We start from the raw sequence: 22,378 nt of genomic DNA, 5'->3' as shown, positions 1-22,378 counted from the left end.
CGCAAACGTGGACCAAATATGCGCCAGGAATGCGTCTGTGCGGACGCGTCCACGCGTCCGTTTGTGTCCAGTTGGGCTGCATGCAGCCCTCTCTCCTCCTTTAATCACGCATGCGCTTATTCCTAGCCACACAAAAAGAATATTTTTCTCTCTTTCCTCTCTAATCACCCATGCGGTCATGCAGACGTTTTTTGTGTAAGGGCATCTCCAACCGCGCGACCCAAACGGACGCGCTGGGCCGTCCGTTTTGGGCCGTTTGGGTCGCCGGCCGGACACGCGGACAGCGGCCCGCGTCCGCGTGTCCGTTTGGGTCGCGCGCTGCGCCCTACGCGCGGACGCATCGCATAATCCGATAAACACGAAAACAAAAGAAAAAAAGCAAATTTAAACGAAATTTGATTAAAACATATGCCCTATTTTGGGCAAATTTATACATAGCCCTATTTTGGGCAAATAACTAACAAAAGAAGCCCCTATATGGGCTTTTAAATTTATACTAATATTTAAAACCCTCTATTAGGGTTAGGTCGGCGGCGCGGTGGCCGCCGGTGCGCCGCCTAGCCCCTGTGGGCGTCGTCGGCGACGTCGTCGTCGTCCACCCCGGGCGGCGAGGCGCCGTTGTGGCCGGAGCGCGCCGGGGACTCCGGCCACGGAGACCACAGGGCCTCCTCCCACGGCGAGTGGGGTCCGGAGCCACCCGACGCCGCGCCGGCGCACGGAGCGGCGCCTCCTCCCCGAGGCGCTGCTGTCTCTCTGCCGGGCGCGGCGCCCGGCCTCCGGCGCCGCCGCTCGTCCTCCTCGCCGCCGGCTCCCGGCGGCGGTCCTCGTCGGCGTGGCGCCCGGCCTCCTCCCGCCGCGCCGCCTCCTCCTCCTCCCGTACCGCCCGGCGGGCCCGGGCGTAGAGCTCCCAGCCTCCGCCTCCTCGACCTCCCGCCGGGCCGCCTCCTCCATCTCGGAGGTGCGAATGGCCGCATGGAGGTGCGTCCATTGCGCCTCCTCCTCCGCCGCCGAGATCATGAGGGCGGCGCGGAGGTCCGGGTCCTCCTCCGAGGACTACGGCTTCGGCTCGAGGAGGAGAGGCGGCGGTTGCGGCAATGCAGCACCGCCGCGGGTGGCCTCTCCGATGTGGAGGCTGCGCTGGTTTCCTCCCGATGGCCGCAACGCCGGCGGACGACGGCGGCTGCTGCTCGCCTCGGGGCCATGGCGGCGGTTTTGCTCGGGGAGTGGAGTGGGGACTGGAGTGGAGGACCAGATCCCCTCCAGTCCCCATTTAATAGTCTCCCTGGTCACCGACAGGTGGGCCCATGGGAGACGAGGCGACCAGCGCGCGGACGCGAGCGGACGGCGCGTGCCATCCGCGGCCACGCAAACCTAGCCCGGATTGGGCCGGGTTTGCGTCGTTCCGGACGGCGCGGCCGTCCGCTTTTGCGGTGCGTCCCCGCGCTAGACCGCGTTTTTGTCCGGCTCGACCCAAACGGACGCGCGGGCGCGGTTTGGGTCGCGCGGTTGGAGATGCCCTAACGGACATAAATATGCGTCGCCCCGCTCGAGATGCCCTCATGTGGACCGGTGCCCAGCCTTGAATCGATGAGATGCTTGATCGTGCATCCTTGCCGTTACCAGGAAGCACGTGCATAAATTGAATCAGTTAGCAGGAGCAGAGCTGACCGTTCATGCTTGCAGATGTCAGATGTGGAACCCACAAGAAGAGGAGGAGTGAGAGATAATAAAATAAAAATCCCAGCGACGGGAAATACCACTCCGTTAGACTGGCAGGTGGGACTCACTCATCTCCCCCCAATCTTCCTCTTCCCACGCCTCAAATCCTCAATCTCTCTCACAGACTGTGAGCATGCAGAGCACCCGACGCCCCTTCGATTGCACACACCAGACAGAATACACCAGCAGCCAACGGAAGCTTTCTATCACATCCGCTCGTAGTGTCTAGCCTCGGACGCCGCGGCTTGGTGGAGGCCCTACCATGGCTGAACCTCGAAGGTCTATGGTGATGGCCCCGTGGCTTCCCGGCTTGAAAGACCCCCAACACCGAGAAGGGTGCGAGGCCGGCTGAAGATCTCGCCGTGGTCAGCGGCCATGCCGCGCGACAGGTACCATCTCCACAAAGAGCACAGGAATCGGAGCAGGGACTTCGCCTTCGCGCGCGAAGGCTGTGGCGGCGCTAGGAGAAACATGACGAACCGGTTTTTCCACTTACCGGTGGCAGTGCACTTAATTTCGGTTGAAATATAGGGGTAATAAAAACGGACCAACAAAAAAATATTTTGCTTTTATTATTAGATATAGACTAGGAAAATTGTCCGTGCGTTGCTACGGGTTGATTCATGCTCATGTTATTGCTTGTCACCTTATACATGAGTACGTACTTCCTCTTGTCTTCTTCAGCGTGACTTTCGCGTCAAGAGCGTAGGCTAGTTCTTCCATCTCGATGTCGGTATAGGTACATACATGCAACGTTGACTTTATCCAAGTCGGATCCTTTGTCTAAGATTAGCCCATAGTCTTCATGGCCGGACACTATCATCAGATTCGAGCTGTAACCTTCTCAAATGTAGCTTCACAATTTCACTACTGAACATGCGCACTATCAAAACGGGCATAGGAGAGTGCCCATTCTTCGCAAAGGGTTTATAACCGAATCATATGGTAGAGAATAAAAAATATTATCAAACATAATTTATACTATTGGGAACACTTTCAAACTCACCACTTACTAATATAGTTAATTTTAATTGCACATGCAAACTAATACACAATCCTATAGATCGAAAACCGAGCTTAGAAACACGATTATTGGGCCCAAATTTAGCTTTGTTTGGTTTCATCACTACAATTGGCTAGAATATAGTATCGAAAAGGATGCGAAATTTTGCTTTGTGTGTTTCTTGTTCAAAGAGAGAGCCAATCGAGATCCCGGAGGAGATGCCTTTGTTAAAGATGGCTTTAGAAATTGGAAAAGACTCGAACCATTTAAGAAGCATGTGGGTGGTGTTACTAGCATTCAAAACCAAGCTCAAGAGAAGTACAACTTATTTGTTGCCCCCAACTCCAAAATTGATAATGTTATTGTGAAGGTGTCTAAGAAGGATGTACTTCTTTACAAGACTAGGCTAACTTACTCTCTTAGATGCTTGATATTTCTTTTGAAACAAGGATTGACAATCCGTGGATATGATGAGAATGAAGAATCAACCAACCAGGGAAATTTTATTGAACTTCTAAAGTGGCTTGCGGAATGTAATGAGGAAGTCAATAAGGTTGTTTTGATGAATGCTCCCGAAAATTGCATCTTGAATAGTCCAAAGATACAACATGACATTATTGAATGTTGTGCGGTAGAAACTACTAGACTAATCATTGAAGATCTTGATGGTGACCACTATGCAATTTTAGCCGACGAGTCTAGTGATATGTCTCACAAAGAACAACTTGCTCTTTGTTTGCGTTATGTGGATAAATTGGGAAGAATATGTGGGAGGTTTCTTGTAGTAGTTCATGTTTCCGATACTACTTCATTGTCTCTCAAGGTTGCAATTATATCTTTGCTAAAAGATCATCATTTGTCTCCCACTCAAATTCGTGGACAAGGATATGATGGGGCTATCAACATGAAGGGTGAGATTAAGGGGTTGAAAACATTGATCATGAAAGAGTCACCATCTTCTTATTACATACATTGCTTTGCACATCAACTTCAATTCGTTCTTATTGCCGTGCAAAGGACAATGAAGCATGTGTGTGGTTCTTTGATCATGTTTCTTATTTGTTCAATATCATTGGAGTTTCTTGCAAGCGTCATGACATGCTTCGAGATGTTAGAGCTCGACAAGTTTTACAAGCACTTGAGATGGGTGAAATTGAAAGTGGAAGTGGACTAAATCAAGAGATGGGTTTATCTAGACCCGATGATACTCGATGGAGCTCTCATTACAAGACCATTCTACACATTGTTGATATGTACCCCACAATCTTTGAGGTGCTTGTAAGGATTGGAAAAGATCCTTCACAAAAGAGTGAGTGGATAAGAATAAGAGGAGTTGCCGCGGCCTTTGAATCATTTGACTTTGTTTTCAATCTCAACTTGATGCTTGTTGGTCTTGGCTACACATATAATTTTTCTATATCTTTGCAAAAAAAGGATCAAGATATTTTCAATGCAATGGCGCTCGTTGGATTGACAAAGGAGAAAATGAAGGATATGAGGTCATCACTTGGATGGGAAATATTTCTTGCAAAGGTGATATTCTTTTGCAACACTCATGGCATTGAAGTTCCTTCCCCGGAGTCTAATTATGTGGCTCATGGAACATCACAACGGTATTATAAAAAGCAAACAAATAATGATCGTTATAGAAGAGAAGTGTATCTTGGTGTTGTTGATCAAATTATTCAAGAGCTTGACAATCGGTTTGATGAGGTTAACATGGAGTTGCTTATTTGTATGGCGGCTTTGAATCCCGTGAATTCATTTGCTTCTTATGATGAACAAAAGGTAATGAGACTTGCTCAATTCTACCCCAATGACATATCAAGCATGGATTTGTTAAGACTAGGACCCCAACTTGATATCTTTATTGATGACATGAGAAAAGATGATAGATTCAAATGTGTCAATCATCTTGGTGAGCTCTCTATTAAGCTTGTTGAAACAAAAAAAAAACATGTTGTTTATGATTTAGTTTACATGCTTCTCAAATTGATATTGCTTCTACCGGTGGCGACGGCGAATGTTGAAAGAGTATTTTCCGGAATGAGTCTAGTGAAAAACAAGTTGAGAAATAGTATGGGTGATGAGCTCTTGAACCATTGCTTAGTGACATTTATCGAGCGAGGTGTGTTCATTAATGTAAGTGATGATGACATTGTTGAAACTTTCATGGCAATGCGAAACCGTAGATTGAAGAAATGATGTAATTTTCTAGTTATGCTATATTCTATCATGTAAGACTCTTTTAATATTTTGAACTATTTGTATTGTAATCGTGCACATTTGATTTTCATATATGTATTGAAGTCCAATGTTTACGATGAATTTGTCTTGTATATTGTTCATTACTTCATTATGCAAAGGTTTTTCACATTTTGGGGGTGCGAAAAAAAAAATTCAGGTGTGCCCCTGATACGTCTCCGACGTATCGATAATTTCTTATGTTCCATGCCACATTATTGATGATATCTACATGTTTTATGCACACTTTATGTCATATTCGTGAATTTTCTGGAACTAACCTATTAACAAGATGCCGAAGAGCCGATTCTTGTTTTCTGCTCGTTTTTGGTTTCGAAATCCTAGTAACGAAATATTCTCGGAATTGGACGAAATCAAAACCCGGGGTCCTATTTTGCCACGAAGCTTCCGGAAGACCGAAGATGAGTCGAAGTGGGGCCACGAGGGGCCGCCACCATAGGGCGGCGCGGCCCAGGCCTTGGCCGCGCCGACCTGTGGTGTGGGGCCCTCGTGTGGCCCCCCACGTTGCCCTTCCGCCTACTTATAGCCTCCGTCGCGAAACCCCTGAGACGAAAAACCACGATACGGAAAACCTTACTGAGACGCCGCCGCCGCCAATCCCATCTCGGGGATTCCGGAGATCTCCTCCGGCACCCTGCCGGAGAGGGGATTCATCTCCCGGAGGACTCTACACCGCCATGGTCGCCTCCGGAGTGATGAGTGAGTAGTTCACCCCTGGACTATGGGTCCATAGCGAGTAGCTAGATGGTTGTCTTCTCCTCATTGTGCTTCATTGTTAGATCTTGTGAGCTGCCTAACATGATCAAGATCATCTATCTGTAATACTCTATGTTGTGTTTGTCCGGATCCGATGGATAGAGAATACCATGTTATGTTAATTATCAAGTTATTACATATGTGTTGTTTATGATCTTGCATGCTCTCCGTTATTAGTAGAGGCTCTGGCCAAGTTTTTGCTCTTAACTCCAAGAGGGAGTATTTATGCTCGATAGTGGGTTCATGCCTCGCATTGACACCAGGACGATGTGACGAAAGTTCTAAGGTTGTGTTGTCGTTGTTGCCACTAGGGATAAAACATTGGCGCTATGTCCGAGGATGTAGTTGTTGATTACATTACGCACCATACTTAATGCAATTGTCTGTTGCTTTGCAACTTAATACTGGAAGGGGTTCGGATGATAACCTGAAGGTGGACTTTTTAGGCATAGATGCAGTTGGATGACGGTCTATGTACTTTGTCGTAATGCCCAATTAAATCTCACTATACTTATCATGACATGTATGTGCATTGTTATGCCCTCTCTATTTGTCAATTGCCCGACTGTAATTTGTTCACCCAACATGCTTTTATCTTATGGGAGAGACACCTCTAGTGAGCTGTGGACCCCGGTCCATTCTTTAATACTTGAAATACAAATCTGCTTGCAATACTTGTTTTTCTTGTTTTCTCTGCAAACAATCATCTTCCACACAATACGGGTAATCCTTTGTTACGACAAGCCGGTGAGATTGACAACCTCACTGTTTCGTTGGGGCAAAGTACTTTGGTTGTGTTGTGCGAGGTTCCACGTTGGCGCCGGAATCCCGGTGTTGCGCCGCACTACATCCCGCCGCCATCAACCTTCAACGTGCTTCTTGGCTCCTCCTGATTCGATAAACCTTGGTTTCTTTCGAGGGAAAACTTGCTGCTGTGCGCATCATACCTTCCTCTTGGGGTTGCCCAACGAACGTGTGAAATACACGCCATCAAGCTCTTTTTACGGCGCCGTTGCTCGTGGAGATCAAGACACGATGCAAGGGGAGTCTCCACTTCTCAATCTCTTTACTTTGTTTTTGTCTTGCTTTATTTTATTTACTACTTTGTTTGCTGCATTTATATCAAAACACAAAAAAATTAGTTGCTAGCTTTACTTTATTTACTATCTTGTTTGCTATATCAAAAACACAAAAAAATTTAGTTTACTTGCATTTACTTTACCTAGTTTGCTTTATTTACTACTGCTAAAATGAGTAATCCTGAAGTTGAAGTTCGTTCATTTAAGCAACAAGGAGGAGAATGTTTAAAAGATGCTTGGTATAGAATTAGTGATGCCCATAATAGGTGCACTAAGAAACACTCCACCACTATCCTACTCGGGAATTTTTATGTTGGTATCTCTAGCTGGAATAGATATGTTCTTGATTGTCTCGCGGGGGTAACTTCCTAGGTGCTCCCGCTTTAGAGGCTAGTTGCATTATTGAGAGTTTATTTGGAACACCACCTGTTAATGAAATTAAAATTGAAACCTCCCTTGAGGATGTTATGAAAAAATTGGAAACCATAGAGAAAAATTTTAGTGTTGAAACTAAGTTGGAGATGTTACTTGTTAAAACTGATAAACTTGATAAATCCTTAGGAGGAATTGATGAAAGAATTAGTGTCCTAGGAACTTGTGTTGACCATGATAATCAAATTAATAGGATTGGCGAACTTGAAAAAGCTATGGGAACTTTGGGTTCAACCTTTTCATCTTTACGAGTTTAGAGAGAAAGCTTATGTGGGAAAGGAGCAAAAGTTTATGTATGCCTCTAAAGTGCCTAAACCAAAGAAATATTATTATAGGCCTAAAATTGACAAAGCCCCTAGTACCACTGCAAATGGGGGAGCTTATGATATCAATGCACCACCCTTTGATAACACTTGATACACTTTCTGCGCCTAGCTGAAAGGCGTTAAAAAAAGCGCTTATGGGAGACAACCCATGTTTTTACTACAGTATTTTTGTTTTATATTTGAGTCTTGGAAGTTGTTTACTACTGTAGCAACCTCTCCTTATCTTAGTTTTGAGTTTTGTTGTGCCAAGTAAAGTCTTTGATAGTAAAGTAAGTACTAGATTTGGATTACTGCGCAGTTCCAGATTTCTTTGCTGTCACGAATCTGGGTCTACCTCCCTGTAGGTAGCTCAGAAAATTAAGCCAATTTACGTGCATGATCCTCAGATATGTACGCAACTTTCATTCAATTTGAGCATTTTCATTTGAGCAAGTCTGGTGGCCTAATAAAATCCATCTTTACGGACTGTTCTGTTTTGACAAATTCTGTCTTTTATTTCGCATTGCCTCTTTCGCTATGTTGGATGAATTTCTTTGATCCATTAATGTCCAGTAGCTTTATGCAATGACCAGAAGTGTTAAGAATGATTGTGTCACCTCTGAACATGTGAATTTTTATTATGCACTAACCCTCTAATGAGTTGTTTCGAGTTTGGTGTGGAGGAAGTTTTCAAGGATCAAGAGAGGAGTATGATGCAATATGATCAAGGAGAGCGAAAGCTCTAAGCTTGGGGATGCCCCGGTGGTTCACCCCTGCATATTCTAAGAAGACTCAAGCGTCTAAGCTTGGGGATGCCCAAGGCATCCCCTTCTTCATCGACAACATTATCAGAGTCTAGATAACATCTAGTATTGAGTTTTGAACAACAAGGAAGACGGTGTGGAGTCTTATAATGTTTTCAATATGTCTTTTATGTGAGTTTTGCTGCACCGTTCATCCTTGTGTTTGTTTCAAATAACCTTGCTAGCCTAAACCTTGTATCGAGAGGGAATACTTCTCATGCATCCAAAATACTTGAGCCAACCACTATGCCATTTGTGTCCACCATACCTACCTACTACATGGTATTTATCCGCCATTCAAAAGTAAATTGCTTGAGTGCTACCTTTAAAATTCCATCATTCACCTTTGCAATATATAGCTCATGGGACAAATAGCTTAAAACCTATTGTGGTATTGAATATGTACTTATGCACTTTATCTCTTATTAAGTTGCTTGTTGTGCGATAACCATGCTTCTGGGACGCCATCAACTATTCTTTGTTGAATATCATGTGAGTTGCTATGCATGTCCGTCTTGTCCGAAGTAAGAGAGATCTACCACCTTTATGGTTGGAGCATGCATATTGTTAGAGAAGAACATTGGGCCGCTAACTAAAGCCATGATTCATGGTGGAAGTTTCATTTTGGACATATATCCTCAATCTCATATGAGAATAATAATTGTTGCCACATGCTTATGCATTAAAGAGGAGTCCATTATCTGTTGTCCATGTTGTCCCGGTATGGATGTCTAAGTTGAGAATAATCAAAAGCGAGAAATCCAAAATGCGAGCTTTCTCCTTAGACCTTTGTACAGGGCGGCATGGAGGTACCCCATTGTGACACTTGGTTAAAACATGTGTATTGCGATGATCCGGTAGTCCAAGCTAATTAGGACAAGGTGCGGGCACTATTAGTATACTATGCATGAGACTTGCAACTTGTAAGATATAATTTTCATAACTCATATGCTTTATTACTACCGTTGACAAAATTGTTTCATGTTTTCAAAATAAAAGCTCTAGCACAAATATAGCAATCGATGCTTTCCTCTTTGAAGGACAATTCTTTTTACTTTTATGTTGAGTCAGTTCACCTATCTCTCTCCACCTCAAGAAGCAAACACTTGTGTGAACTGTGCATTCATTCCTACATACTTGCATATTGCACTTGTTATATTACTCTATGTTGACAATTATCCATGAGATATACATGTTACAAGTTGAAAGCAACCGCTGAAACTTAATCTTCCTTTGTGTTGCTTCAATACCTTTACTTTGATTTATTGCTTTATGAGTTAACTCTTATGCAAGACTTATTGATACTTGTCTTGAAGTACTATTCATGAAAAGTCTTTGCTTTATGATTCACTTGTTTACTCATGTCATTACCATTGTTTTGATCGCTGCATTCATTACATATGTTTACAAATAGTATGATCAAGGTTATGATGGCATGTCACTTCAGAAATTATCTTTGTTATCGTTTTACCCGCTCGGGACGAGCGAGAACTAAGCTTGGGGATGCTTGATACGTCTCCGACGTATCGATAATTTCTTATGTTCCATGCCACATTATTGATGATATCTACATGTTTTATGCACACTTTATGTCATATTCGTGCATTTTCCGGAACTAACCTATTAACAAGATGCCGAAGAGCCGTACTTCGTTTTCTGCTGTTTTTGGTTTCGAAATCCTAGTAACGAAATATTCTCGGAATTGGACGAAATCAAAACCCGGGGTCCTATTTTGCCACGAAGCTTCCGGAAGACCGAAGAGGAGTCGAAGTGGGGCCACGAGGGGCCGCCACCATAGGGCGGCGCGGCCCGGGCCTTGGCCGCGCCGACTGTGGTGTGGGGCCCTCGTGTGGCCCCCACGTTGCCCTTCCGCCTACTTATAGCCTCCGTCGCGAAACCCACGAGACGAAAAACCACGATACGGAAAACCTTACCGAGACGCCGCCGCCGCCAATCCCATCTCGGGGGATTCCGGAGATCTCCTCCGGCACCCTGCCGGAGAGGGGATTCATCTCCCGGAGGACTCTACACCGCCATGGTCGCCTCCGGAGTGATGAGTGAGTAGTTCACCCCTGGACTATGGGTCCATAGCAGTAGCTAGATGGTTGTCTTCTCCTCATTGTGCTTCATTGTTGGATCTTGTGAGCTGCCTAACATGATCAAGATCATCTATCCGTAATACTCTATGTTGTGTTTGTCGGGATCCGATGGATAGAGAATACCATGTTATGTTAATTATCAAGTTATTACATATGTGTTGTTTATGATCTTGCATGCTCTCCGTTATTAGTAGAGGCTCGGCCAAGTTTTTGCTCTTAACTCCAAGAGGGAGTATTTATGCTCGATAGTGGGTTCATGCCTGCATTGACACCGGGACGAGTGACGAGAAAGTTCTAAGGTTGTGCTGTGTCTTGTTGCCACTAGGGATAAAACATTGGCGCTATGTCCGAGGATGTAGTTGTTGATTACATTACGCACCATACTTAATGCAATTGTCCGTTGCTTTGCAACTTAATACTGGAAGGGGTTCGGATGATAACTCTGAAGGTGGACTTTTTAGGCATAGATGCAGTTGGATGGCGGTCTATGTACTTTGTCGTAATGCCCAATTAAATCTCACTATACTTATCATGACATGTATGTGCATTGTTATGCCCTCTCTATTTGTCAATTGCCCGACTGTAATTTGTTCACCCAACATGCTTTTATCTTATGGGAGAGACACCTCTAGTGAACTGTGGACCCCGGTCCATTCTTTAATACTTGAAATACAAATCTGCTGCAATACTTGTTTTTACTTGTTTTCTCTGCAAACAATCATCTTCCACACAATACGGTTAATCCTTTGTTACAGCAAGCCGGTGAGATTGACAACCTCATCTGTTTCGTTGGGGCAAAGTACTTTGGTTGTGTTGTGCGGGTTCCACGTTGGCGCCGGAATCTCCGGTGTTGCGCCGCACTACATCCCGCCGCCATCAACCTTCAACGTGCTTCTTGGCTCCTCCTGGTTCGATAAACCTTGGTTTCTTTCTGAGGGAAAACTTGCTGCTGTGCGCATCATACCTTCCTCTTGGGGTTGCCCAACGAACGTGTGAAATACACGCCATCAGCCCCCCTCCAATTCTTTCCAGCGTCTGCCACTGCACACTACAAGGAAAAGCCTTATTGCCGGCGCACCAAAAACGGCTATTGCCGGCGCACCAGAGCCCGCTGGTGGGAACAGGCCGGTGATAATGAGTTACTGCCGGCGCACCAGCTGGTGCGCCAGCAGTAACATGAATTATCCCCGGCGAACCAGGCCAGGTGCGCCGGCGGTATGATTTTTCAATTTTTTTAAAAAAGGCCGATCTAGATCTAGATCTCGATGATCTAGATCTCGATCTAGATCTAGCTCGGGTTCGTCCTCGAAAACCATGAATGTGGGCCTGTCGTTGTTGCGCCAAGGTAGGAGTAGGAGGAGGTGTAGGATGCCGGAGGTGGTGGTGGAGGAGGAGGTGACCGGAGGTGGAGTATGAGGAGGAGGAGGATATCACCGGAGGAGGATGTCACCGGAGTAGGAGGAGGGAGGTGGAGGAGGAGGAGGCCCGATGTGTAGTATGAGGAGGAGGAGGAGGAATATGTCACCGGAGGGAGGATGTCACCGGAGTAGGAGGAGGAGGAGGAGGAGGAGGAGGAGGAGGAGGCCCGAGGTTGAGGAGGAGGAGGCCCGAGGTTGAGGAGGAGGAGGCCCGAGGTTGAGGTCACCGGAGGAGGCCCGAGGTTGAGGTCGCCGGAGGAGGCCCGAGGTTGAGGTCGCCGGAGGAGGTCGTCGTCGTCGTCGGAGGAGGAGGAGGAGGAGCCCGTCAGGGAGGAGAAAAGGAGGAAGGAGAAGAGGAGGAGGAGGAGGAGGAGAAGTGGAAGAGGAGGAGGAGGAGGCTAGTCTGCGCCCATATAGTAGAGGTTACTGCCGGCGCACCTAGTATGGTGGTGCGCCGGGGGTACTTTTTAATTTTTTTTCATCCAAATCTAAAACCTCAAAAAACTCTGTTTTCCTTTTCGAATTTTGGGAATCAAAAAATCGGTAAACGGCCATAGGCCGTTGAATTCGGATAGGAAATTTCGCGTAGATAGATTTTGATATAAAAAAGTTTTTCATCGGAGGTCGTATGCAACCAGAAATCCCATTTTACCGAAAGATGACGCCATTTTGCATAATATATCGAAATGCATTTTTTCAAATTTTTATTAAAGCTAGATTACATAATACATGGGCAGTTCAAAGGATTTTATTTTTTGAATTTTCTATCATTTTCTTTTATTTTTTCGAAAACTGAAAAGGCGATTCCCGGGGGGGGGTGTGGAGAGAAAAATCTAGGCAAGTTACCCCCGGCGCACCTCTATGGTGGTGCGCTGGTGGTAAATTGTGTACCACCGGCGCACCACCATAGAGGTGCGCCGGGGGTAAGGTGCCCAGATTTTTTGTTTCCGGCCAGAATTCTTTGAATTTTATTCCCGGCGCACTAAATTTGCTTGTGCGCCGGCAGTATAGGTTCTTCGCCGGCGCGGCCTAACATGGCTCGCCGGCGGTATTTTTCCACCGGCGCATGGATTTGCTGGTGCGCCGGTAGTGCTATTTTCATCTATAGGCCTTTTCCTAGTAGTGGCAAGAGTGTCATATCAATGTCCATGAGAAGTATTTGCCAGGTTTGCCAACGGAACACCAATGCAAGGCTCCAGATTTCTAGATAGACATGTCCTGTAAGAACAGCAGCCATACCCAGTTAAGAGGAAAAGCACCCGACTCGTCAGAACTGAAACCAAGTATTCCTGTGGTGCATGTCAATTAGGTTTGACGAGCTGGAGCTTCAAGGGTGTCTTGACTGAGCCCAGCCATGGCATGAAAGTTGGGGCCATATAACATGGCCCACATGGCTTCATAAGTACTGCAAGGTTCCAAAGCATGCAACTTAACTGCGGAGGGAACTTTCGGCTTGATACCCCACATGCTTTCGTGAGTAACCCCAATACCATGGAATCGACTGCAAGGTCCCAAAGCATGTAACTTAACTGTGGAGGGAACTTTTGGCTTGATGTATACTTGGACAGCACTGAGTGCTCTCTGGGCTTCTGAGATCATATCCCTTTCCATGGAGGTGCATCTGCCAACTTTGTTGACAGAACACCCAGGCAAACCATGTCTTTTTGTGTCCAATGTAAGACACTCGAGTGATGTTGCACTGCCAAGAATATGACACGTTAGCTCAACCAAGCTCTTCACAGGGGAGAAACCAAGGATCTTCACTTCCCTGAGCTTCTCATGGTTGCGTTTTGGCAACTGCCGCAGCTCTGAGGAATCTCCAAAAACTGTGACATGTTTCTTGTGTTGTTGCGGTACCTAAAGATGAAAAGGCAACCTAATTAATGGTTCCACCATTGTTACTCATGCCCATGCAGAAGGAACAGTAACTTACATCCAAGTAGAAAGTCTCCAAGGAAGGGGAAGCATCAAAGAAAGAAACCAGAGAACAATAATCGTAGCTCGGAGAAGAGTTCACTTCTGTGATAGTGATACTCAAATGCTTGAGGTGGAGAAATCTGCTAGATTCAATTGGTGTGTTGACCATCTGCATAAGAATGCCAGATTAATTATTCCAAGTATTACTTTTGTGATATCAGTATATCACTGTACACATATCACTAGTCTACAGTAACACGGAATTTCAGAGCATACCTCCCTGCTTGAATATATGAACGCAGTTTCCAGATATGGCATGCTGGATGCAAGCTCAGCACGAGTATAATGAACAGCACCCAAAAAGCTGATGTATAGGTACTTCAGTTGCGATGATTCTCCAAGTGAGAGTTGTGCCTGATGGGTACCCTGAAAGATAAAACTGGATAGATTTGGAGCTCTGCTCTCTATTACTTGCAGCTTGCTGCAAGAAAGCACCTTCAGGTAGCTAAGCCGCTCAAGAAGAGAAGGCATCTTCACATACAGTAATCCAATGCAATACCTGAGTAGCAACCGCTCCAAAGCAAAAGAATTGGAAAGTATGCGCTCTAAGTCATTCCCTGTAATACGCACTTTAAACATATCTAAGCTTGTCAGGCTCCTGAAGCAACCAAACCCAACCGTGGGAACAAAGACACAAAAGTGAAGTTGAAGATCCCGAATCAACTCTCCATTCCCATCCGATATAAGTGGGCATGGGAAGTTGTAACTGTAACTTTTAGATTCTAGACTGAAGGTGAATTCTTCAATTCCTGGTTTAACAGCCATCTCAAGCCAACTGTCAAGATAATAACGGTCCTCTTCAGTATAATGGGGAGCGTTCCAAAACTTGAGTTTCTTCACACCAGTGCCTGAGTGATTTTTCAGAATGTGGTCCACTATACTGGCGTAATCTCTTGCCGGTTTATCATTTCCACATGTCTTTCCATTCAAGCCCAATGTTTTCTTACTGAAAACGAGGTTAGGGTGATATCTCCAGGAACAACGAAATGCGCGCGAGATGCAGGCAGCTCTTGCAGCATCTCGCATTGACATTAGGGAGTGTATATAACGCCAGATGTCCTGTGTGCAAAAGCATGGGAGACAAGTTAAACATTGCTGTAAAGGCCGGTGGTCCCTTGAGTGGATGATAGACTACCAAAAAAGCGATATATAGTAAAATCCTACCCTGGACACTATGCACATGATAGCAAAAAGTGCATTGCATGAAGATATAGGTAGTGCAGTGGAATATAACTGTGGAAGGTTATTGAACATTGCTTCGAGAAGGATTATCTTTTGTAAGAATGTTGGTTGGCAGTAATTTGGTTAAGAAGGCGCTGTGGCGAGTAGCCTGTGTTGATTTGATTAACTTGTATAAATCTACTTTTACCCTTTTAACACAGATAAAATATGCTCACACTTCAATTATGCATGTAGCAGTCATCAAATATTGTCCTATACGTATTTTGTCAGCCAAGATGCATGGAATGATGTTTTGTTGTACAACATCATGGTAGAAAGTAGAAACAAGTCAATGTAGCAACAAGTAAACATGTACGGATAGGGGCACCAAGGATTTCATCTAGATATCTAAACAGCCAGAAACAAATAACAGATTGCAACAGAAAATAACTTTTTATGGCAGTTACCTCTGGAAGGCTTGGCCCCGAATACACATATACTTCACAACTCTGAGAACTACCGCATTGTTGGCAGGACGAGCTCTTTCTATCAGCCAGCGAAACAACTGAACCATCTGCAACAAAGCCTTGTGCGCAGGGCAAGCCCTTCGTTTTATACCATGAAGCACCCTGAGGACTAAAATCTTTCTGGCATGGCAAGCCCTTTCTTTTAGCCCGTGAAGCAATAGATTCATCCAAAACAGAGTTTCGTTCACAGGGCGAGCCCTTTCTTTTAACCCGCGAAGCAATTGATCCATCTGAAGCATATCATGTACAGTTACGAAGAATACAGCCAGTAAAGGAACAAATAAACAAACTCAAGCACAGGAACACAAATCCAACTCTAACCATCTACCCATCTTCTGCACGACAAGTCAAGAACACCAGTGACGTGAAAACATTTTTACAAGAATAAACTTGAACTGAACATAGATAATTTTGCAAAACACTGCAAACTCCCCCGAGTCTTGTCAACCGTATTCAATATCCCTTCCAAACGGCTTGCCTTCTCCTCCCTCCCAAGGCGCATATCGAATCTCAAACCAGAGCACTGGCTTCCCTAATGCCTTTGTATGGTAGCAGATAGCGACTCTCGAATTCATGGTGTCTAGCTGGATACCGCTGGCTCCTCTAGAGTATAGAACCACAATGCAACATTGTTTATCACTGAAAAGTGACAACTAATATCTCTCTCTCACTCTGAATCTCATCCAGAAAAAAAATGCACACTGGAACACTGAAAAACCAAGCTGCCAGATTACTCAATCAGTCAATGAGGAAGGAACGGCCTTGCTATCCAGCAAACAAAGTGCTAGACGCTAAAATTGTCCAGCCGGCTTAGATGGAATGAAAAACGAAATCGTGTTACGCCCTTCACATAACACTAGAGGAAAAAAAAGATGAGATTTTTATTCAGATGGAGAGGTAACATACTGCGAAAGATAGGGCAAAGGAAGCTAAGAAGAGGCGGGATCTTACCACGGGCTTGGATTTGGCGCCGGTGCCGCTGCGTGGCCATGAGCCGCTTCAGCTCCAGTAAGCCCATGATACCTGGTGGGATCGAGACAGCAAATCAAGGAGGCGAAGGTGTTCCCCCTCTATTTCAAATCCGGCAATCTGTATTTGAACACCTGAGTACTGATTTGAACCCAACAGGGTGCGAGGGGACGAAGAAATCGCGTCGGCGCCGACAACTAGTGCGGCAGGGCAGAGCAGAGGGAACCGTAGTACGACATGAATCCTATCTCAGGACAATACGATGGGCCAATCCTTGCTTCTGCGCTTGTTGGGTTTACTTGCTGGGCTGGGGTGTGCCGTGTACGCGCTTCATCACGTGCTAACATGCTAAATTGTCTGCCATCGGGCCATATTTTCCTATAGGCTTGGTTATATGTTTGGTTGCTTGTGAAGAGGTTTTCCGCACGAGTGGAGAAGAATTTGGTTCGTTTGCTGGTGTTTGACCTGCTCGCACCGTTACTTTGCACCGCATGAGTTTTTAAAGTAGCTTAAATATTGGCCTGCCAGGTACAACCAATTTTATATGAGGGTTCACATACCTACTGATGATGCAAGATTACTGGAAATTTCCGCGATTTCTACAGCTTTAATAGGAAGCATGCCAAATTTAAACTAGAAGTCATCTTTTGCTTCTTTGAGATTTTGGGCAAAAGGTATATTTTACATGCAAAAGGTGTTGTTTCAAAGGAGATATGATGTTGGTTTCACATGACTCCTTTTGGTGTGCCCCAAAGCGCTTGGTCCGGCTAAATGTCATTTCAAGTGAGACCAAATATAGGCATAGCTAATTCATAAACAATTTAAGAGCAATGGGCCTAGCTCCGCTAGTTGGAAGTTAGCCTCCTTTATAAATTTAGATATATGAATAATTAATTCGCAAACATAAAAATAAAGGTAAGAGATGACCTCATTTGAACACCTATCTTCATAAAAAAACAATCGAGAGCAGAGCAATGAGAGAAATTTATTGGTAAATAATTATTATCAAAATTCAGAAGTTATCCTGCTACACAAATGCACAATGCGAAAATAACAAAAATAGCTTGATGAGGCATGACGCTAATTATAGAACCGATGGATGATCTTTGATGGAATCATGAATTGACTGGATTATTCTTGGGAAACTGGCAACATGCTTAGAGCATCTCTAACAGAGCCCGTAAACACGTGAACTGAAAAATGCGAGTTCAGTTCACCGAACTCGTGTTTACGGGTCGGAAAACCGTTGTCACAGATTAGAATCCGTAAAAGTGGAACTGAAAAACGGAATTTGAAATGTCGCGGGTAAATTAGGCGATGATCATAGCTCGAGATGAATTTGATGCTCCGATTGACCATCAAAACTTACATAGTTCGAGAAATTAAAGCTGAAATACGTGTACACCAGCGAGCGCTACTTATTTAAGAAAAATGCGACCTAAAATAGTGGCGGAAGGTGGGCGAACGACGAACCTACTGGATGAAGGGATTAAGATTGACGGGCTTTCATAGTTAGTTTAGGCTTTTTTTTATTTCTTTTGCTTGGCTTTCCTTAGATGAAGGAATTAAGATTGAGGGGCTGGTTGATTAAAAAATATGTGACATGGGTGCTACCATGCCCACAAGAATGATCCAATAAGCGTGGGCACGCCCATTTTTATCAAGAAAAAAAATACACCGCACAATTGAGTCATTTTCATTCTCGTTGATAGACGGACCACACTTTAAGTCCATGGTTGGGGGGAGTCTTCTCTTCATGTAATGTAGTTCAAGTATGGGTTTATGTAACGCACAACAGACTGATAATGAGCCTAGTGTTTAGTCTGTTGACGTATGCCTCACTCCTCTTATAATCTCCTTCTTTTCCACTGGTGAGCCTCATCGCTCCTCTCCTTCCTCCATCCGGTGAGCCACGCATGCCTTGAAACCACCACTGGCAAAACCCCAGTCTACCACGTCCGTCGCTGGCAAGATCTTCCTCCTCCTATTCACCCCCACCCCCATGCAACTCTTTAAGCTCTACCCCCTTCTTCTCCAACAACAGTGACCCCTCACCTTGCACTACCATGCTAATTGCTAAGTTTCTTTGTCACCAAAGTCCGTCCCACCGTTCTCGCCTCTTTCGCGGCCAGTAGTGGCATCACTGGCTCTGTGGTCTCTCCTCATATGTTTTGTGTAGGTTCGCGAAGATACTAACTTTTTTTGTTAGCAATTTGTTTGACATAGATCGCTTTTGCTTCACATTGTTGAGTAATATTTTTTAGCTACACATTATTGAGTAATAATGAACTTTTGGTGTTTTTTTATTGGCGCACATATAAAGTTCTTCTAGGGCCCTAGGTTCTAGTTTCGCCCAGGGCCCCCGAAATGCCAGGACTGGCCCTGCTGATGGGTATGTTCTAGGGGGAATGCATTTTCATTACATTACATGCCTCAACAAAACAAAACCGGCATTTTTCCATCCCAGTGTCAATACCTCCTGTAATATGATTTCATTTCCATTTACATTAACAAAGTTGAACCTAACTCCCTCTCGATCTATGTTGAGATCCCTGATCATGCTTTCTATTTTTTTGGTGCTGCCAGCAAATGAGTCAAACGGGGCAGCGACAGTGCTTATATGCCATTGTGCTTGTGACATACTGTTGCATATTTCCTAAAACTAACGTATGTTTCGATGGAAATCATAGCACTTTCAATCTTAACCTAGAGAATGCCGAATCAGCCAGGTCATTGAGTCACATAGTTAGGTAAGCATCATCAACTTGACATAATGTAAGCGGAATGCCCTCAAACTTATTCTCCACGGTTTCCAGTTCCTTCCTTGAGGGTGGCTTTTCTCTCCACATTAATTAAACAAGCAACAAGTTACGATGGACAGAAATATTTCATATTCTTTGGACCGTATGAGTATATATATGAGAAGAATGATATTACACCAAACGGACTTCGCATGTAAACGCCATTCCAGACTGTGCTATGTTAGTTTTATAACTTCTATGATATAGTTTTGTTCGGCAATTTGTGGCTTCACGTATCTCATTACCTACTGTACGGTTAGAATCAACAAAAAAAAAATTCCTTTGGGAAAATGTTGGTCAATAAAATGAGAACGTGTGATATATAAGGTGTGACTAATGGAGACATGATAATAAGCATGTGAATGTGTGAATTCGGATCGTACACTTTGATTGGAAGAAAGGGCATAACTAATTATAAATCCGCTTAGAAACACAGCAGATTCGTTACAAACCTTAAATAAATGTATTATATGGTCGGTCAAACGGTAGCCGGGTACATGCTTAATTTCTTATCTAGAGAAGATCTAAGCAAACTTCCTTTGTACACGCCGTGAAAGGAATAGTCGGTTCCCATCTCGTCCCCATCAGTATAAGTGTGTGTTGTTGGATCATACACCCGTATGAACTCAACTCTCTTTTCACCATAGGCCTGCCCCTACCAGATCCAGAATGCAATCCTGCCATCATCCGCAACCACAAGGGCCGAACGGTAGTCCAGACATGCAGGCTCGAGGAAGTTTGCTGAAATGGTGTCATTGTGATCGTGTATTGCTTCGACCAGATACCCTTGTCTGGGTCTGTGAGGAACCACAATCCATGGAGGTGTCGCTATGGTGGTCGGATGCAACCAAGGTGCCACTTAGCTCAGCCAAGAAATGTTGCCGCTCGATTGTCAGCGGGAGGTGCAGGAGATCTGGCCGCCATTTCTCCTTGTCGAAGTCGAAGGTGGCGATTACTTGGAAGATGAGGAAGTAGAGGACCTCTTTGACGAGGGCCGTAAGGGAAAAGTGCAGTAGCGCACCTGCGCTCCGCGCACGCCTATCTCCGACGTCCGTCAGTCTAGAGATACGTGATTGAGAGCCACGCGCGCAGCCAGTTTACAAGGCCGGCGACATACTAGCAGAGCTCTGGCTGTTAATTACAAGCACCTATATGCATAGGTCACTGTAGCATATGATTTGACTTGTCTTTTTTTTGTCTTGTGCACCCACCGCTATTCTTTTTCCCATTTTTTGTCTTTGCTTGAATTGGCAGAGAAGGTGCAGAGAGAGAGAGTGAACTGGAGAGAGAGAGAGCAAACTCGTACTTGAAGAGAGAGTGAACTGGAGAGAGAAGATGTGAGTTGAAAAAGAGGAGATGGGGAACAGACGCGCCTCGGTCGCTCCCCGCGGGCGACCTGGGCGCTACCCGTAGCTGTCGGGAGAAGCCCCGCCTCCATCTTCCTCCCTCGCCGCCGCCGGCAAGCGTCGCCGGGCAAAGCCCGCGCGGCGTGGGCGGCGGCGGGATCTTCCTTCTCCCGGCTCCGGGGAGGCGGGCTGCGCGGGGCAGCTTCGTCGTCCGGAGGCGCGGACCGGTGCCCGGCTTTGGCGCGCGACGGCGTGGAGCTCTCGGCTGCTGCGCCATGGACGGCCGTGCTCAAGCGAGCGGCGCTCAAGCGAGCGTCATGGCGGGTCGCGGTCGCGCTCAAGCGAGCGAGCGACTTCGGATCGGCGCGGGGAGCGGCCTGCGGTGGTTGGTCACGGCCTCGGGCGGGCGTCGGCGTGATGGCGGAGGCTCCGGGCAGCGCGACGGGGGTCGGCAAGCGCGGGCGCGGCGGCGTTCTTCTTGCGCCCGGCGGCGCGCGGGCCGAGGATCCGGCGGCGCGGGCCGGATCCGGGCCGCGGGGGCCGTGGCCTTTGCGTGGTGGCGCGAGGCCTTGCTCCGGTTCCGGACCTAGACGCGCAAGCGCGCCGGCGGCCGGGGTCCCTCATCCCCGGCGCGGTGCAGGCGTCCGGGTCGCTGCGGGCGCCCGATCTGGGCCTTTGCGGGCCATGGCGCGGCTCCTTGACGGCGCGGCGACTGGGGACCCTGATGGCGTGTATTTCACACGTTCGTTGGGCAACCCCAAGAGGAAGGTATGATGCGCACAGCAGCAAGTTTTCCCTCAGAAAGAAACCAAGGTTTATCGAACCAGGAGGAGCCAAGAAGCACGTTGAAGGTTGATGGCGGCGGGGTGTAGTGCGGCGCAACACCAGAGATTCCGGCGCCAACGTGGAACCTGCACAACACAACCAAAGTACTTTGCCCCAACGAAACGGTGAGGTTGTCAATCTCACCGGCTTGCTGTAACAAAGGATTAACCGTATTGTGTGGAAGATGATTGTTTGCGAGAGAAAATAGTAAAAACAAGTATTGCAGCAGATTTATATTTCGGTATTAAAGAATGGACCGGGGTCCACAGTTCACTAGAGGTGTCTCTCCCATAAGATAAAAGCATGTTGGGTGAACAAATTACGGTCGGGCAATTGACAAATAGAGAGGGCATAACAATGCACATACATGACATGATAAGTATAGTGAGATTTAATTGGGCATTACGACAAAGTACATAGACCGCCATCCAATTGCATCTATGCCTAAAAAGTCCACCTTCGGGTTATCATCCGAACCCCCTCCGGTATTAAGTTGCTAAACAACGAGACAATTGCATTAAGTATGGTGCGTAATGTAATCAACAACTACATCCTCGGACATAGCGCCAATGTTTTATCCCTAGTGGCAACGAGCACAACACAACCTTAGAACTTTCATCCATCTGTCCCGAGTGTCAATGCGGGCATGAACCCACTATCGAGCATAAGTACTCCCTCTTGGAGTTAAAAGTAAAAACTTGGCCGAGCCTCTACTAGAAACGGAGAGCATGCAAGATCATAAACAACACATGTATAATAACTTGATAATTAACATGACATAGTATTCTCTATCCATCGGATCCCGACAAACACAACATATAGAATTACGAGATAGATGATCTTGATCATGTTAGGCAGTTCACAAGATCCAACAATGAAGCACAATGAGGAGA

At 45.9% G+C, this 22,378-nt stretch overlaps 1 protein-coding gene across 1 annotated transcript; it reads right to left on the bottom strand.

Moving 5' to 3' along the window:
- Nucleotides 1–13,018: 13,018 nt before the first annotated feature.
- On the bottom strand, nucleotides 13,019–16,681 carry LOC124653950. The gene is made up of 5 exons (XM_047193006.1): nucleotides 16,496–16,681; nucleotides 15,485–15,774; nucleotides 14,073–14,915; nucleotides 13,813–13,965; nucleotides 13,019–13,736 (listed from the first exon to the last, which is right to left on the bottom strand). The coding sequence occupies exons 1-5, from the start codon at nucleotides 16,560–16,562 to the stop codon at nucleotides 13,185–13,187; spliced, it is 1,905 nt and encodes a 634-aa protein (XP_047048962.1). The 5' UTR covers nucleotides 16,563–16,681; the 3' UTR covers nucleotides 13,019–13,184.
- Nucleotides 16,682–22,378: the final 5,697 nt, after the last annotated feature.

The sequence above is a fragment of the Lolium rigidum genome, chromosome 5 (genome assembly GCF_022539505.1).
Source record: "Lolium rigidum isolate FL_2022 chromosome 5, APGP_CSIRO_Lrig_0.1, whole genome shotgun sequence".
Taxonomy (NCBI): Eukaryota; Viridiplantae; Streptophyta; class Magnoliopsida; order Poales; family Poaceae; genus Lolium; species Lolium rigidum.
The sequence above is the reverse complement of the archived record's forward strand: the minus strand, read 5'-3'. Positions and strand labels throughout refer to the sequence as shown.

Bases quoted from the DNA above. Each gene is read 5' to 3' on its own strand.
- LOC124653950 (XM_047193006.1), bottom strand. From the start codon at position 16,562: ATGGGCTTACTGGAGCTGAAGCGGCTCATGGCCACGCAGCGGCACCGG. The intron at 15,775-16,495 runs GTAAGATCCCGC...GATATGCTTCAG, and splicing joins GCGCCAAATCCAAGCCCGTG to ATGGATCAATTGCTTCGCGG. The intron at 14,916-15,484 runs GTAACTGCCATA...TTTTGCACACAG, and splicing joins CGGGGCCAAGCCTTCCAGAG to GACATCTGGCGTTATATACA.